This window comes from Procambarus clarkii, chromosome 20 (genome assembly GCF_040958095.1).
Source record: "Procambarus clarkii isolate CNS0578487 chromosome 20, FALCON_Pclarkii_2.0, whole genome shotgun sequence".
Lineage (NCBI taxonomy): Eukaryota > Metazoa > Arthropoda > Malacostraca > Decapoda > Cambaridae > Procambarus > Procambarus clarkii.
Window position 1 is genome coordinate 27,668,740 of NC_091169.1, and position 18,718 is coordinate 27,687,457.

General features: G+C 41.9%; 1 protein-coding gene across 1 annotated transcript in view; it reads left to right on the top strand.

The window, feature by feature from the left end:
• Positions 1-11,698: 11,698 nt before the first annotated feature.
• LOC138366767 (ice-structuring glycoprotein-like) overlaps positions 11,699-18,718 on the top strand; it is a 103,446-nt gene continuing 96,426 nt past the window's right edge. Inside the window, exon 1 of the mRNA XM_069328044.1 lies at positions 11,699-12,143. Coding sequence (XP_069184145.1) covers positions 11,699-12,143 — 445 coding nt within the window. The remainder of the gene's footprint in view (positions 12,144-18,718) is intronic.

Sequence of the window (18,718 nt, forward strand, 5' to 3'; positions counted from 1 at the left end):
AGCCGTTCATTCACAACAGGCTGAAAGCGATTCGCCATTCTGAAATGTGTTAATGACTCGAATATTTAATTTCGAATTGATTACTTTCAACTACAAAGGTTTCTAGATTTTCGTGTTTAGCAATTATAGTTTATTTTTAATTTTTTGAGTGAAAATTTTTATTACGTGTTTATTCTGATACGCAATAATGACTAAAACGGTCCTTGTGGGGTCTTTTAATGGCATTACTTCTCTGTGGTATATGAGTAGGCAAAGTTTTGTTTGAAACTATTATTGCATCTAAGTTTATAATTGTAATATGATGAAGAGAGAGAGAGAGAGAGAGAGAGAGAGAGAGAGAGAGAGAGAGAGAGAGAGAGAGAGAGAGAGAGAGAGAGAGAGAGAGAGAGAGAGAGAGAGAGAGAGAGAAAGAGAGAGAGAGAGAGAGAGAGAGAGAGAGAGAGAGAGAGAGAGAGAGAGAGAGAGAGAGAGAGAGAGAGAGAGAGGAAAGAGAGACAAAGGAGAGAGAGACAAAGCAACTTATACTCACAGCATTTACCACTTCAATGAGCGTTGCCAGAGCGTGTACCACAATCTCCATGATTGTGGTGGTGGAGGGATTGTTGGAGGTGGTGATGGTGGTGGCTCTTGGTGCAGTAATGTACCGTGGCTCCCATCACCACCCCTTCCCGCTTTGAGCTGCTCATCTGATGCGTTAAAAGGGGAGAAAATAACTCGGAGATTTAAGGTCTACCCTTGTCTGATGGCTTAACAACTTTGGGTACACGATTTTCCCAAACAAATTATGGTTTAATTTTTATTAAGCACAGTATTTTTAACATTTAAACACGACAACAATTAATTTAAAGGTCACGAATCTAAATAAAAAGAAGGATATAGCAACATTTAAATATACGATTCACAGTGCAATACAGCAAAAGACAAAAGACTTTACAAGACGGGAATCTTGTTGAATGGCCAGTATTATATTACCTTGTGGCTGGCATAGACCAAAATCAAACTCATACAATAACAGAGAGTGTGTTGAGAGAGAGAGAGAGAGAGAGAGAGAGAGAGAGAGAGAGAGAGAGAGAGAGAGAGAGAGAGAATTCTCTCAAATTCCAACCCCTGACTCAATGTTGTATGTTGCAGAGCTGTGAGTCTATTATTCTATTATATAATTATAGAGTCTATTACTGAGAGAGAGAGAGAGAATTCTCTCAAATTCCAACATATTCCAGGATTAATAGACTCATAGACTAACATTATCCAGGACTAATAGATTCACATACTAACATACTACAGGACTAATAGACTCACAGACTAACATACTCGACGACTAATAGACTCATAAACTAACACATCCAAGAATATACTCAACAATATAGTTTAACCCAACAATATTAATGAGTAGCTAGATCAAAAAAATATATAATCTGGTCAACATATTGTTTTGTCATTAGCATCCGTAACACAGTTATTCACGAATTTTCTCTTATTCAGAAGTGTACAACCCGTTCTCGCACTTGCTTAAAGTCAATATTGGCTTATTTAATAAGTGCATATGTGACATACTAATTGATTGTGAATATTTTAGTTTACCTTGAAAAGCTTCATAGAAAACACCGACCTCACCTAACCTTCTTAGTATGTTAAGATAAGCATCTCATTGCTTCTTAATTACAATTTTTACTTAACCTATACCGTTGATAGGTTAAGTAATAATTGTAAATAAGAAGCATTACTTAACCTATACCGTTGATAGGTTAAGTAATAATTGTAAATAAGAAGCAATAAGATGCTTATCTTAACATACTAAGAAGGTTAGGTGAGGTCGGTGTTTTCTATGAAGCTTTTCAAGGTGAACTAAAATATTCACAATCAATTAGTATGTCACATATGCACTTATTAAATAAGCCAATATTGACTATAAGCAAGTGCGAGAACGGGTTGAAGTGTAATAAGTGTGGTGAGTCTTTTCGTTAACTTGTGGTTAAGACTTTAGACTCCAGCGTGAGCAGGAGATGAGACTCTATGAAGACTGAGGCTGAGAACTGCAGTTCAAACCATGGTGGGGGGTTCGCCAACTTTTGAGAGCTGGTAAATATGTCATTGTCATTTGATCCATCAGGATACGGGCACCATAAAACAAAAAGCGACTCGGTTAGTGCCGGTTAAGGCTATCGTAAGCGAAGATTGAAGTCATATTCTTGTTTTAGTATCGTCAGAATCTCTCTCTAGCTGTCGTTGTCATAAAAGTGTAGACAGGCCGTGAGAGACGGATATTGTAGTGGAGAGTTGTGGAGAGTTGTGGAGAGTTATGACAGGAGTGGAGAGTTGTAGAGAGTTATGACAGGAGTGGAGAGTTGGGGAGAGTAGTAAAGTGCTGTGGCTATATGCTACCTTACCTTGAGGTGCTTCCGGAGCTTAGTGTCCCCGCGGCCCGGTCGTCGACCAGGCCTCCCAGAACTCGCCTATGCGGCGAGTTCTTAAGCCTGTCTCGTCAATCTCATTCAATTCAATCATTCATTTTATACAGACATATTCAACCACTTCATTCATTCACTTTTTTCCAGTTTAACTCACCGCCACTGTTCTCTTAGAGCAGGTTTCATCCGCTGCAGGTATTTAAACGAGCCATTTTGTAATATTATTCAATTGCATTAATGCAGTTTATTTCCTTCGCGACCTGCATTCTCTCTCTCAATATATTGTCACGAGAACCTGTTCCCTTCAGATGCGAAATTTTCGTGGATTCGTCTTGCGTGAAATGTTTTTCAATATTCTTTGAGGGGCTCCAGAAACTTTTCATTTTTCGACGACTTTTCAGTAGAGTGAAAAATGCTGAAAGTTGGCCTCGAAGACGTTCTGGTCTGTGGGTCGTTTGTCTTAATGCCTTCCTGTAAGTGTATGGGGGACATGGGTGGAATGAGGAACAGGGATAATGAAAGGAACACAGAATAAAGCGAGAGGAGCAATAAGGAATAACGAGGCTCGTTTAAGGAGAATGTCGGTCGTTATGCGAAGATAATTGCCTTGGCTGGGTTCTTTATTTTTAGTGAAGACAATGATTGAGATAGTTCTCCCTCCCCATCGCCACAGTCTCTCCCTCGCAGCCCCCAAAGAGAGAAACAGAGAGACAAATACAAAGATTCCGAGAGACGAAGATAGAAACTGTGAGAACAAAGAGTCACAGAGAGACAAAGAGATGGAGTCAGAAACGGAGATGCAGGAAAAACCAATGGATACATATACAACCCATCCCCTCCCTCCCTCGTATACGAAAGCCCCAATATGTATACAAAAATAATACATAATCATTAGTCTCGCTTCTTTACTAAACTAGTAAACCCTTTATAATGAGAATGGAATTCAAAATATACATAATTTGCAAAAACAAATACCCAATAGGCACTATTCTAAGAATATTATTATGAAATAATTCAACCAATATCTTATTGCGAAAAACAGCAAAGCCTAAAAGATTAACATGTATAACAAAAAAATTATACACCTTACCTTAGCATATGATGCAAAGTAAATAGTTAATTATATATTGAAGCTGATAATTATTGATATGAGTCAAATAACATTACTTAGATAATCTCTTTCGTTTATCCAATCAATGACTACCCAATCACGCGAAGAGTCACAGTCACAGAGAGGTAACACTGACCTTAAAGTAACACTTAATGTGATATAATCACCAGGGTGGATATGGCAGGCAAGATTAGCAGGAGATCGTGGTGATACTGATAACACATGCTATTTATGGCCATAAAGAGGTTTGAAACTAACAACCATCAAGGCACTACGGGCTCACCATAGCCCGTGCTACTTGGAACTTTGTTCCAGGTAGCGAATCTTTAACAACAACAACATAACAACCATCCATTCCCAGCTGGGGAATGAGGAACGCCAACTCTATCCTTTATCATGTCCTATAAAATCCCCCCCTCAAAATATCTTATAGAGATAATTATCAACAGATATTACTGAAGATAATGGATCACGGATCCAATTGCCTAACTGATTAACAGTAAAGATCACTGAGATGGCGCTGCTCAATTGATGGTAATGACGACTTCCACCGTAAAGGAGATAATGTGTGGCTGAAAGCAGTAGTTTAGTGGAAATTGAAGTAATTGAAAATTGAAGAGTTACGGGGCAGCGTAGAGAAATGTCTCAGCGCCTGAGGAACAAAGAGAGGGGGTCATGTGTCTCACCCCATACAGGTCCACTACATGAATGTATTGTGTGTAATACGAGTATTTTCTCATCATATGGCTAGTGAGAAATAGGTGAGGATATAGATAAATCGGGTTAAAAAGATTTATTTAAAGTTTTTTTTACTCATAAAGCCAGTTTTAATACTAGTTACAGATTATTCAAAATATTTTGTAACCTGAAATAAAAATCTTAGATTTTGGAAAAACTTTGAACGTTTTTTCACGTTCTTAACTTTAAAAATAATAAATCTTATTTATTCACCTAGGCAAGTTTTGGAAAAGGCTTTTGAGACGAAGCTCGTTAACAGCGAGGACTTTATTAACGAATCAGTTAGAAACGTAACCCATAAACAGATAAGAAATAAATATTCGAGGGGTGACTCCTGAAAGATGTGAAAATCATCGATACTAAAAGCAATTTCATGTAAAGTTCAGAGATGAAGCACGAGTGAAGGCTTGAATACAAATCGAGACTTGCCTCATTTTAACGTCCATCTCACTCTAACTTACAATTTGCGAGCGCACTCAGTAATAGGGAAGGTGTCCAGCAGCAGACTGGAGGAAGCTGTTCCCTTTCACTCAACTCTGTTTACCGAGTTGACGATATAAATATATATATATATATAATTGAGATGGAAGGATTCGTGTACTTAGACTCAGGGCGATACCTTGAATTGAGAAGAGAAGATATATTGATTGAAAAGATGGCTACATATAAGTGAGATAAGGGGGATATATTTGTGATTAGAGGACACATATGTTTGAGATGAGCGGACACATATGATTAGAATAAGAAGACACATATAATTGAGATGAAGCTATACATATTATGGAGAAGAGGGGGACCTAAATAAGTGTGATGATTGCTGCTCTGTGTCTGCTCCTCTATGTTTATCTGTGCTAGGATACAAAGAATAGATAGAAAAAGTTGATTTTACGTTGTTCATTTATTATGCACCCCTTACCTATCCCGTGGGCGGTGGTGAATCTATACCCATCCCGTGGGCAGTAGTGAACCTGCCCAATTTAGGTTAGGCACCATCCATTTGGCGATGGTGGAAAATATCAGAGTCACATAATGGGCTCACGAACTGATCCTCAAAATACATTCAGCTAAGCCAGTAAAAATCTTGTGAAGCTAGCTGCACTATTTAATGTATATGTCAATATTGTAGTTTGTCTAATAGTTTATAAACAGGCTTACAACAGACTCTGAGCCGAGCTGTTTACATCTATGGTGAGCCAATTACAGTTTGCTTATCACTGGTCTGGGTGATAAGCAAGTAATTACAAGTTTAGTAGGAATACAAGTTTTTACTCAAACAAAGTCCCGAACTTCTCAATGCCGAGGAGACTGACGCCTAAATGATCAGTCTTCATCAAGATGCGTGCAAGGCCCCAAATGATAACTTGACAGGATATCATTGATAATTCCGGGTTGACTACACCGAAAATCGATCAGGACTCAATGGAGCAAAAATGCAATACACCTCGCAGTTTGACGGGTTATTGACGGCTGTATTTCATTAAGACAGGTGCCCAAAGCTTACTAAGACGCTATGCAATTTGACGGATTAACTACCAGTTTGAATCTTAATCCTGGCTTAATTAATCCTGGGGGAAAGGATTAATTAAGCATCAGTGTACGTATCTCTTAAAGAAAATTGTGTAGTGTTGTGGTATAAATATGTTGTAATAATATTTATACTCAACATTGAATCACATATGATTCAACATTGAGCTTGAATCCTGTTTGTTAATGAAGAAAAACTTTTATAGAAAAAGCTTTTATAGTTAACCAAGCCATGACTAGAGATTATCTATGTTAAATACACACACACCATTTTCTAACAAGTCGATAACAACGTCGTTTAGCAATGTAGGAACCTTCGTTAAAACCTTCGTTAAAAACAGCGGTCAATACTACACACAGAGACTACACTAACGTGATGCATCAAATGAACAAATCCACAAGAGCCGTGATGAGGATTCGAACCTGCGTCCAGGAGCATCCCAGACACTGCCTTCATCCCAGTGTCTGGGATGCTCCCGGACGCAGGTTCAAATCCTCGTGACGGCCCTTCTGGATTTGTTCAGCGGTCAATACTCTCACGCAGTTCAACGGGATCTCCTCCCCTGTCTAATAGACCGGGAAATGTTATCTTCGATAGCGTGGTTATTACCACCCTCGCTTCGCTAACAAGAGGTAAAGGTTAAAAATCCTAGACAGGACCATATATTTCACCATTTGGCCAATTCACCCAGCCGTAATTGCTGGCCTGGTTGTATATCAATTCGCATATTGTGTTTTGAAAACAAATGACATTACAACGAGGTGTGGTGGCATACAATCGTTTTATTTCTGTTGCAAAGCTTATGCAACCACGTTGTTTGTAATGGGCAGTGCTAACACTACTGCCAGACCTCCTCACTTGGAAATGAAGCAACATTTTTGCAGTCTCCGTGGTGTAGTGGTAAGACACTCGCCTGGCGTTCCGCGAGCGCTATGTCATGGGTTCGTATCCTGGCCGGGGAGGATTTACTGGGCACAATTCCTTAACTGTAGCCTCTGTTTAACGCAACAGTAAAATGTGTACTTGGATGAAAAAACTATTCTTCGCGGCAGGGGATCGTATTCCAGGGACCTGCCCGAAACGCTACGCGTACTAGTGGCTGTACAAGAATGTAACAACTCTTGTATATATCTCAAAAAAAAAAAAAAAATTAGAGGCACTACCAGCAAATATGATTAAACTGAGAATGGAGAGACAATGAATGTCACGTATCATACAATATATTGACTTTAAAAGTGACTAATAACTAACCATTATCAGACGGAAAGAAAATAACTCAAAAAGGTAAACCAAAAAAATTCAAATTACATATTGCGACATTTTTCTTACAAAATAATGATCAAAATAACGAAGTGATTAATGCATAGCAAGACTTCGCGAGTAAAGATGAGGTGAAGCTTCTAAGTGATGAGTTAGGAGTATTATTGTAAGGTATCTCAGCAGAACAAGGCTGAAGAAAGTGTCAAGCGAGGCCTGCAGCCATTGCATTGTTGACTGCTCTTATCAGATGGTTATCTTGAGGTTATCTTGAGTTGATTTCGGGGCTTTAGTGTCCCCGCGGCCCGGTCCTTGACCAGGCCTCCACCCCCAGGAAGCAGCCCGTGACAGCTGACTAACACCCAGGTACCTATTTACTGCATTCAGGGTGAAAGAAACTTTACCCATTTGTTTCTGCCTCGTGCGGGAATCGAACCCGCGCCACAGAATTACGAGTCCTGCGCGCTATCCACCAGGCTACGAGGCCCCCTATGGTGTTGCAGACTCTTGCACCATCCCTCAGAGACGGCCGTAAACACCACGGGGGTCAGACTGGCCACAGACACCTTCAATATAGTGAGAGGAACACCTCGCCGTGAAAAGATTTAGCGACATTCACTCGTCCGCAGATAAAACCTGTGTGTACTTTTGTTTTTTTTTACCCGCCTTTTTCGGGTCATTCTTCAGCTCGACTAGATAATGGAGTCGACATATTTGGTCACACAAATTATGTGTTTAATCTGATTTGCTATAATTGTTTGGCTGTTTTATTTGTTCTTCCCTCCAATTAGTCAAGCCTCTGGCAGGGAGTCTGTTGGAGACACACTTATCACTGTTCATGCTCTAGTGCTCTTTTCATATATGTTCACCAGTGAAATATTTTCTCTCGTATGATAAATTTAACAACGACACTTGAGCAGGGAGCGGTATCAGAAGACTAACTTGACCAACTTAACTCTGTTGACCAGACCACACACTAGAAGATGAAGAGACGACGACGTTTCGGTCCGTCCTGGACCATTCTCAAGTCGATTCGAGAATGATCGATTCAAGTGATTCGACTTAAGAATGGTCCAGGACGGACCGAAACGTCGTCGTCGTCCCTTCACCTTCTAGTGTGTGATCTGGTCAACTTACTTTAGCCACGTTATTGTGACTCCTCGCCTGCACCTTAACTCGTTTTTTCCATTGCAGATGCAGGAAATTCCCCGCGACCTGTATCATCTTCCAAGACAAAAAAAAATGTTAAATTGTATAAAAAGTTTTTATTTTTTGATTATTTTTACTGTAGATTATTTCATAATAAAACTTGGAACAATCGTTGCATGTTTGTATTGTTTTTAGTTACCTTTTTGTTTGTTTTTTTTGTTTTTTTTTTGTATGCTGGATTGGGTTATAGTTCATGGGTCCCGCCTTCGCGGACGCCAGTTGACAATGATTTCTCGCATTCCTCTTTTTCTATCAATATCTACATTTGAAAATATGAATAGTGTTCACGTCTACAACCAGCTCATTTAGTTCATTCACTTTTCCTACGACTCTTTCATCTCTGTGATTCATTTCTTTCACAAGCATTGATCTATGCCCTTCGATCTATTGGCATTCTTCTGGTACATCAAAATATTTGAAGCGTCTCTATTCCCACCACTTGGCCTGGAGGGTAGAGCGACGGTCTCGCTTCCTGCAGGTCTGTATTCAATCCCCGATCATCCAAGTATTTTGGCACCATTCCTTCCCCCGCCGTCCCATCCCTAATCCTTATCCTGAGCAGTTCTCAGTGCTATGTAGTCTTCATGACTTGGCGCTTTCTCCTTGATAGATCCCTTCCCTTCTATCATATCGTCTCACTTTATCCTCTTTTTCTTGCGACGTGAACATCAGCACTTTTCAGTCCTACCAGCGCCATCCCTTGCAATTCTCGGACAAGCTTCGCTGCACAACTCTGAACCAATTTAGTTTTTCTTGCTTGCTTCGTGAAATGGGAGCTCTGTGTTGTGTGTGTGTGTGTGTGTGTGTGTGTGCGTGTGCGTGCGTGTCACCCACGACCACCAGTGGCAAAGAGCATTCATGTATAACTAATCAGCTCTAAACATTACCACAAAGAATGTTAACAACGACAGAACACTGAACGAGTGACACATAAATCCCACTTAACTTACTGTGGTGCTTCGACACTCTGCACTACATACCAGAATACACGCCCGGCCACACAAGAAAATACTGCACTACTATGCAAGGCAAATCAGGCCTTGCATAGTAGGCTGAGAAGTGCGTTCTGGCTACTAGGTACGACATATATATATATATATATATATATATATATATATATATATATATATATATATATATATATATATATATATATATATATATATATATTATATATATATAGATATACATATATATATATATATAAATAAAAAAAACTCTTTCCTCGAAGGATTTGAGCCCAGGCAGCCAGGGCTCCATGACCCTTGTGTCCAGTACTTTACCACTAGTCCACACTGACTGTACAAAAGAATTGGAAGTCATCTGACCCGTAACCCAATTCCCAACAACTCCCAGTGGTCATTGTGCACAGATATTTCACTTAATCTACGGGGGATACGCGCGTATCATTTGTATCGCGCAAATAATACACATGTATCCTCCAGCAGATGAAGTGATTTGATGAAATATCTGTTCCCAGATCGAAATGGTTCAGCACGTTTCCTTTCGCTTAATGCCTCTGTTCGTCTAGCATGAAATAGGTACCAATTAAGGTATGTTGTTCGTAGTCTGAGGTATTAGTTACATCTAAGTTGAGCAGGTACCCAATGGAGGATTTATCAAGCTCATTTATCTCACTATCGCCAGTCAATGATTTCAAGAGGAGGGTTAAGTCTCTTCTTTCATTCCTTTGCTGGTAAAAATTATCTCCTTCTGGTAGTTTTTAAATAAAAGGTAATCTATATAATTCGCTCATATTAGATCTAAACAAAATGCTTAGTGCTACAGTTTGCTCTAATTTATTTTTTTGTTCAGTTCTCAGAATACTAAAACAAAACCTTAAATTTTATGATGTTAGAAAATATAGAGATTACTTTGAAAAGACGTAAAAATTGCCATAAATATAAGCGAAGGTTTTAAAAATGCGTTTTACTTCCTGTAACCCCGCAAAATAATTATGATAAAGTATTTAGAAAAAAATATTCATTTTGTTATTATGAACAAATAGATTAAGGACAAATTATCCAAAAATATAGCAGCTATATTTTTGGTTAGGACGTTAATATGACAATGTTTACGATGCCTCAGACCGCTCCGTAATAACTCCAGGAGCTTGACCCATGCATGCTACTTCAGCAACAAAAACATTGTATTTGCCGGAACTCACAATCATTACATCATTAACTACTTCCACAAGTTTATTCAGGAAGACCTAACTGGCATCACAAATAAGTTAATAATTACTATTAACATCGATTATTAACAGTAACATTCCTCCAAGTTACAGCCCCGCTCCTGTGCCGGCTAAGTCCACTGCGAGCTCACTATAAGTGCTACTTCTAACTTTTTGTTCCCAGTAGCTGAATCTTAAACAAAAAGCAACATTCTGTCTGAGCGCCACCAGATTGTTGTTGTTATTTTAGATTAAGTTACTCAGAACGAAATGTTCATGTAGCACGGGCTATGGTGAGCCCGTATTCCCGCCACCGGGAATAGGGTGAGACTTGATAGTTAAAAGTGACATGTTTTTCCTGACTGAGGTTAGGTGAGCACTGATTTTTCCCCAAGTAAATCAAGACAAGCACCTCTCCCCCGACCCCAAGAGACCTCTGGCGGTAAGAGGCACAACCAAAAATCTAGACTTAATTACGTAGATGTGCCTAATCGCTCACAGGCACTCAGAACACACACATGAAAACCAAAAAAGTGGAAGGGGGCTTTTAAATGCTCATGTTTCAGACACAAGCTTCTTAAGACATTGCAAAGCTCTCTTTGCATTTGCATATTGGCTGCAGGATTCCATTACCATATATATTCCTTTCTATCACCAGTCTTCATCACTTCCTCTTACGTCGAGAAATGCAGTAACGAAGGGGAAGATTGTTAACGGAGAACCGTTCTATTAATCAACTGTGTATTCTAAGATGATCTAGAAACCAATTAACCTTTACACACCAGAAAACCTCCTTTCAGTGGCGATTTACAACCTGTCTCACACAACTCTTGGAGCTAGAACGAAGCTTACTGCTTGCCAGAGTTAATCCTACTTTCTTCTGATTGGACCGTGCACCTTATCTCTTCCATCGTGGCCAAATGTAATTGGTGAAATAACTGTTCTTCTCTATTGGAGTAATATAGCAACGAGATATAACCATAGAAATATTTTGAAGGTTCTGAATTCGGTCTTTTATCACATAAATTAATTGATTTGATTACCAATAATCGTCTATAACTCCAAACTAATTCTCTTACCAACATCACATAGCATGTTTTATGTTAATGCTCAGCATGGGGAAAGGTCTCTAAGGATGAGTTATGGAGAATGAAAGTCCTGACATAGGCGCTTCAAAATAAAGTTCCTCCATGCGTGGCTGTACCTTTCAGAGTGCCCTTTCAGCGGTATTTTCAGAGTACCTAACTTTGTTTACTTGGTACATTAGTTTAACGGTTATGAGCAAGATCTTAGGGTATGGCTTTCGTAAATACGAGGACAGGGAGCCTGGACGCAAGAGGAAGCCTGGACGCAAGAGGAAGGCTGGACGCAAGAGGAAGGCTGGGCACAAGAGGAAGCCTGGACGCAAGAGGAAGCCTGGACGCAAGAGGAAGCCTGGACGCAAGAGGAAGCCTGGGCACATGAGGAAGCCTGGACGCAAGAGGAAGCCTAGACGCAAGAGGAAGCCTGGGCACAAGAGGAAGCCTGGGCACAAGAGGAAGCCTGGACGCAAGAGGAAGCCTGGACACAAGAGGAAGGCTGGACGCAAGAGGAAGGCTGGACGCAAGAGGAAGCCTGGACGCAAGAGGAAACCTGGACGCAAGAGGAAGCCTGGACGCAAGAGGAAGTCCGGACGCAAGAGGAATCCTGGACGCAAGAGGAAGCCTGGACGCAAGACATATCGTAATTCCCTTTGGCCAACGACTAACACTGCACATGATGTAGCCCACAACAGTTGCCCAGTTCCCCCTGGTACCTATTTACTGCTAGGTGAAGAGAGGCATCAGGTGCAACGAAACGCGCCTGAACGCCACACCCGGTCCAGAAATCGGACTCGGCTCCAGTTAGCGAGTAGATTGAATCACTGTAAATTGTACGTTATTTTTCTAAGGCATCTTTGTAAAACTAGAATAACTAAGCCTTCCATTTAAATATTACAGTTGAACATGACCCACATTACAGAACCTATATTTAAGGAGAGACAATTGTAATGACTCTTACTAATGAGCTGTAATGTAACAAGCTCACTACCAAGTTAGTCAGTCGCTCCAGACACCAGTAAATACAGAACAATCTACTGTATCCGCCATAAGGAAACCCATAACTCAGAGTGCCTACACTAACCATTGATTCTTCCCGCCAGCGGCGGCTGGCTTATTGCGCGGCCCCCATACTCCTCCTGAGAGCGGTAGCGCAAAAGGATTCCAGAGTGCATAAATGGTCTTAACCAGACCTCGGTGGATGTTTGACATTAGCAATTTATCCTCACCATATGTGCACTCCCCCCAGCCGCACCTTCCGACGAGACTAAACACATTTTGGTATGTTGATCGTCAGCTATCCTCTCCATAACGAGCGTAGGGAACGACCGAGAAACGAGAACGAGCTTGTTGCCTCTGCTAGTCACTCCACAGCTCTCTGGATTGTATTAGTCAGGGCAAAGGAACTCGGGTACTTGGAGAGTGGCTAATATGTTGGGATTGTTGCAGAGAAGAACCTCACACGAGTGTATCTTTCGTGTACTCAGGGAGACAGTCTAATTGCAGAGCTTTTCTGCAACCTCGGGCTCAACAATTAGCAAGAGCAGGTGGGCGGACGTCTGTCAGTGATTAGGGAGCGAGGGTTGGTTGGTCAGTAGCAAGTGGTTGGGTATTTTTCATCGGCAAACATGTGGTGGGCAGTGAGCAACAGGTGAGTGGGTATTATTGAGCTGCAAGTGGGTTAGCAGGTCGTGGTGGGGCATAGGTGGGCACAGTTAGACCACCAGGTGACGACTGGATACTCATAACTGCAGTAGTTAGCACCTCACGTCTATTGGCAGCCACTACCTGCGTAAGTTTTCACAGTTGGAAACTACATGAAGACTAAACCACACACCTTAAAATGAGGAGACGAAGGCGTTTCTGATGAAATTTCTTTCATACCAAACCTGTTTCCAACGCTAGTACCACTGTGCTCTATCTTCCCTTCATATCTGAACTCAAAAATCTCACTAATACCCCTTCGTCCTCTTGACATAAAGTTCGCCTTTCGACAAACTAACACTCTTCGTAACAATCTGGTTCACACTGTTCCTCCTGCTGCTAAAGCTGCTGGTGTCTACTCTATTTCCTGTTCGTCCTGTCTTCTTCAATACTTTGGTGAAACTGGCCGTACACTTAATGACAGACTTAAGGAACACAAAAGAAGTGGTAAGTCTGCAGACACTAATAATGCTCGCTTCTGTCATGTTAGGCATTCTAATCATCTTATTGATTGGTCCTCTTCTAAAATAATCTTTCCTGCCTCTACTCTACACAGACGCCGTCTTGTCGACTCAGCTCTGATACACAATCTATCCAACATGAACTTGAGTCCTGGCTTCGTTGCTGTGGACTCTTCCCTTTCACAGTATATACTCAAATGTTCTAAACTTTCTAACCAACGCGACTTAACATAAGCCTACCCTTCCTTTTTCTCTTTTTTTTTCTTTCTCCTCTTTATCTTACGTTCCCATTATTACTCCAAATATTACCCCTTTACACACCTTTTACATCTATCCCATCCATACGTTTCGCCTTCCTCTTACCACGAAGATATTCGTGTCACAATCGACTTGAGAATGGTCCAGGACGGACCGAAACGTCGTCGTCCCTTCACCTTCTAGTGTGTGGTCTGGTCAACATATTCGTGAGCCGCAACTTTCCATAGTACTTTCCAAGGACTTAGGAAGGAGGGAGACAGGGGTATCAGAGGGACTAAACAGGCGGAGTAATGTCGATAACTGCGTAGGATGATTAAGTTCAATCAGTATAACGACTCCTGACCACGAACAACGAAGTCTTTCGTTATTAGGGAGAGTCAGCGTAGTTTGTTAACGCGTGAAACTGCGTGTCTTAAGCCTCCGCGCGTTGCCTAATGATCATACACTCATTTACATATAACGAAAATAAAAAAACAAGTGACAGGATGAACAACCAGGGGGCCTCACTACCCATTAAGGGGGTGTTGTACATGCTGCTATAGCAGTATGCCACTCACAGGATGAATGACTGCTCAATAAACTAGCCTTTGGGGGAAATATAAAAATTTAAGGCGTTCTTGTGCTAGTGGAGCCGAGCGCTGCTGGCAGAGGCCACGCAGACCTCTCTGCCTGCTCCCGGAGCAGCCTTTGAATGGTCTGTAAATAGCCGCACCTTTTATGGCCCAGGACGCAACAAGTCATGTGCAGCAAGTGAATACATACCACTATTGGCTGGCCCGTCCTCTCTGCCACTCCTAGATAACAGGCCAGCCTCACCTGGGTGCTGCCTCCACACCCTCACAACCACTATCTGCCTCACCTGGGTGCTGCCTCCACACCCTCACAACCACTATCTGCCTCACCTGGGTGCTGCCTCCACACCCTCACAACCACTATCTGCTTCACCTGAGTGCTGCCTCCACACACCCTCACTACCACTATCTGCCTCACCTGAGTGCTGCCTCCACACCCTCACAACCACTATCTGCCTCACCTGGGTGCTGCCTCCACACCCTCACTACCACTATCTGCCTCACCTGGGTGCTGCCTCCACACCCTCACAACCACTATCTGCCTCACCTGGGTGCTGCCTCCACACCCTCACTACCACTATCTGCCTCACCTGGGTGCTGCCTCCACACCCTCACAACCACTATCTGCCTCACCTGGGTGCTGCCTCCACACACCCTCACTACCACTATCTGCCTCACCTGGGTGCTGCCTCCACACACCCTCACAACCACTATCTGCCTCACCTGGGTGCTGCCTCCACACACCCTCACAACCACTATCTGCCTCACCTGGGTGCAGCCTCCACACCCTCACAACCACTATCTGCCTCATCTGGGTGCTGCCTCCACACACCCCTTCTCATCACCTCTCAACAAATACCTTACTATTAACTCTTCGTTCGACCTTTCACAGTGACATCCTGCGACATTTTAAAAGTGACTTCTCGCCGCCCCGCGACCTCTTCATGTGACTTCCTCTCACGACGTCTCACGTGACCTCTTTGGGGTGACATCTTCCCGCGACCTTAACTAGGGTAATCTCCCCCTCGAGCAAATTCCAGTAGCCTCTTCTTGGGGGTTCCTCACTTCTGCCCTCAAGTTACCATTCCCATAATCTTAATTAACCCCTCTAAACACACTACGTAACTACGATGTTGCTACAACTTTCGAACAAGTTGTTAACAACTATCAATAGCCAGGTGTAACAACTTTCTAACACGTCATAAAATCTTTATAACAAGTTGTAACAACTTTCTAACACGTCATAAAATTTTCGTAACAAGTTGTAACAACTTTGTAACAAGGTGTAGGACTGTATCAATAGGGACCGTTACACCGCGTTTCAGCAGAGTTAACTACCATGTGAGTCGTTATGCGCCATCCATCACTGTGTCCTCGAACAAGTCACCATGCAGGTCGGCGTTCAATCCCTGACTGTACGGGCGGTTTGACACCATTCCTTTCCCCTCCGTCCCATCCCAAATCCTTATCCTGACCCCTTCCAAGTGCTATATAGTCGATATGGCTTAGCACTTTCTCCTGACTCCACTTATTCTATTTTCCTTTTCCATAATGTCTTTCCCTAATCACCTTCACATTGTCCAGTTACGAGCCTCTGTTATTCCAGCTAGATATACCGCCAAGTTCCCTTCCACATGCCAGTATACTCAACAGATATGGCCATTATATTATGCCATAGTATGCCAAGTTATGCCTCTCGACAGGACGTTTAATAAGTAATTTTAGGGCTGTACCAGACGAGGCTTTTGCAGTTTCCCTACACTACCCATTCCTTTCCGGACACCTCCTTCGTCTCTTCCCCCTGTCCACCTTCCTTGCCTCTTCCTCCCCTTTCCCCCTTGGTCATTTCCCTTCCACCAATATTCCTTCCTCATCCCCTTCTCCCAGGCAATTTAATATTAAGAATGCCTTTCTCTCCCTTCTCCCCCCCCCCCTCCTCCTCTTTCCCTCCTCTCCCGTCTAACCCCAAACGTCAGGCCTCTAACTTTAGACAGACAGACAGACATTCCATTTTACAGTATAGATTAGTACCCTCTACACGTTTTCAGAGAAACTCTTCTGTTTTGAGAGCAAACCTCCCCCCTTCCCCCCCCCCTAACCCTTCTGTGACGAAGCCTACACGAACACAGCCCAATATGTTCCACACTCTCCATATACCCACCCCACGCAGCCCCCACACACTTCCCAGAGCCCACATAACCCCCGTCCGTTCCCAAACTAAGCCCAGCACAGCTCCGCATCCTCATCTTAAGCAGTTATATAACCTGTGAAACTTTCACACGCAAATTTTCACTCCATACTATCTCTTTAATCGAGCAATTGCAACTTTATTACTATTTCCAAGTAATTATTTTATCCTCAGAGGAATACAAACTAAATACTATTACCTTTTTAAACGTTATCAGCAAATGCTTTTACTTTTAGAATACATCCAATTCAGTTTTTTATTTGAATTTAGTTTAAATAATTACTTCTGATTTACATCACTAATTAAGTAACACTGTTGCCTAGAATTTTCATCCCATGAAAATCACTCTTCGTCATATTATTCCAAGACAAATTATATTTCGCTCATTTTCCTTTCCAAGTAGTTATACTATTTCACTCTTCATTTTTAAGGTATTTTCTGTCTAAAATATCTGTGGAAATGTCTTTCTCCATAACACTTCCGAAGTAATAATTTTCCACATTAAAAATAATCTGGAAGAAATTCTCTCATTTTTAAAACTCTTGTCAAGCATTTATTTCAGCTTAAAAATTCTATTCAGGCAGTTGTCTCAACAGTTAAAACTTTCGTCGAGTAAAATTTTCACCATGAGAATCCTCCAAAGCAATATTCACACTTCAGAACACACACTATATAAATTTTCACACTTATTAGAGGCCGTCCAAGCAGCTCACCCATTTAGTTCCTTTCCAAGAAATTTTCTCACAATTAACACCCCTCACAATTTATGTGTATTACCCTCAAAATCATTTCCAGGCAATTTTCTTATTTTCAAAGGTTTCACCCCAATAAATTTTCTTCAAGACTCTTTGCATACATTTTTGTCTTCCACTCTCTTTAAGATAATCCCCAAACAATTAGTTACTCTTCAAAACACTCCGCAAACAATTCTTTCATTATCAAGACACTCTGCTAATCATCTCTTCCAGCAACAACGCATACAATCATCTAAAGACACTCAACAAACAATCCCCTTCTTCTAAAGGACACTTTGCCAACAATTATCACCTCTCCAGGACACTAACACAAACAATTCTCTCCTCTTCACGACCATTACTAATAAACTCATTCACATTTGAGTCCTACCCAAACAACTTTCCCTCCAGTGGGTGCCTTGAGCAGATGAACTGCTTAAGGCACCTCACCCACACCCCTACACACCCCTACACCCCCACCTACACCCCCACCCACACCCCTGCACACCCCTACACCCCCACCCACACCCCTACACCCCCACCCACACCCCTACACCCCCACCCACACCCCTACACACCCCTACACCCCCACCCACACCCCTACACACCCCTACACCCCCACCCACACCCCTACACACCCCTACACACCTACACCCACACACTGTGGGGTGTTGGGGGTGGGGGGAGTGCGAGCAACGGCTCAAGGAGAAAGAACAATTTAACCAAGTATTGAAACAGGTTTTCGGTTTTGTCACCTAATTAATTCTAGCAGCAATTGCCTATTCTGTGCGTACTCACCTAGATGTACTCACCTAGTTACAGAGTTTGCAAAGGGCGAGTATCAGTTCCTAAGCCCCGCCTCTCTGCCATTAATAGCTTAATGCAGAGACTGTTTTTCTCACTTAAAAAACTGATAGTTTTGTAAAGTTGAGAATAATTACTGAGCATCATAATATGGCCACAATGGGGTTAATTTAAGTACGTTTTGCCCGGAATCTCAAGTCTATTAACAAGAGACTAAGAAGCTGGCATAACACGGCGCCCATCCAACCTAGGTTGTACACGCAATTATCCACAATTACAATTATTAAACGACAAAAAATATGACCGCCTCCCACACCCCACAGTTTACTTGATCTCTAAAACATATCAGCCCGTCCTCCTAATGTTCCCCAACGTCAAAAAAACAGTCGTACTAAGGTGCCCTTTTCCCAACCTACAACAGGACCCCAAAACAGAAAACGGAACAGTATATCAATTTCGTGAACCGCTACTATTTTCTAGTACGACAGTTATTGGAC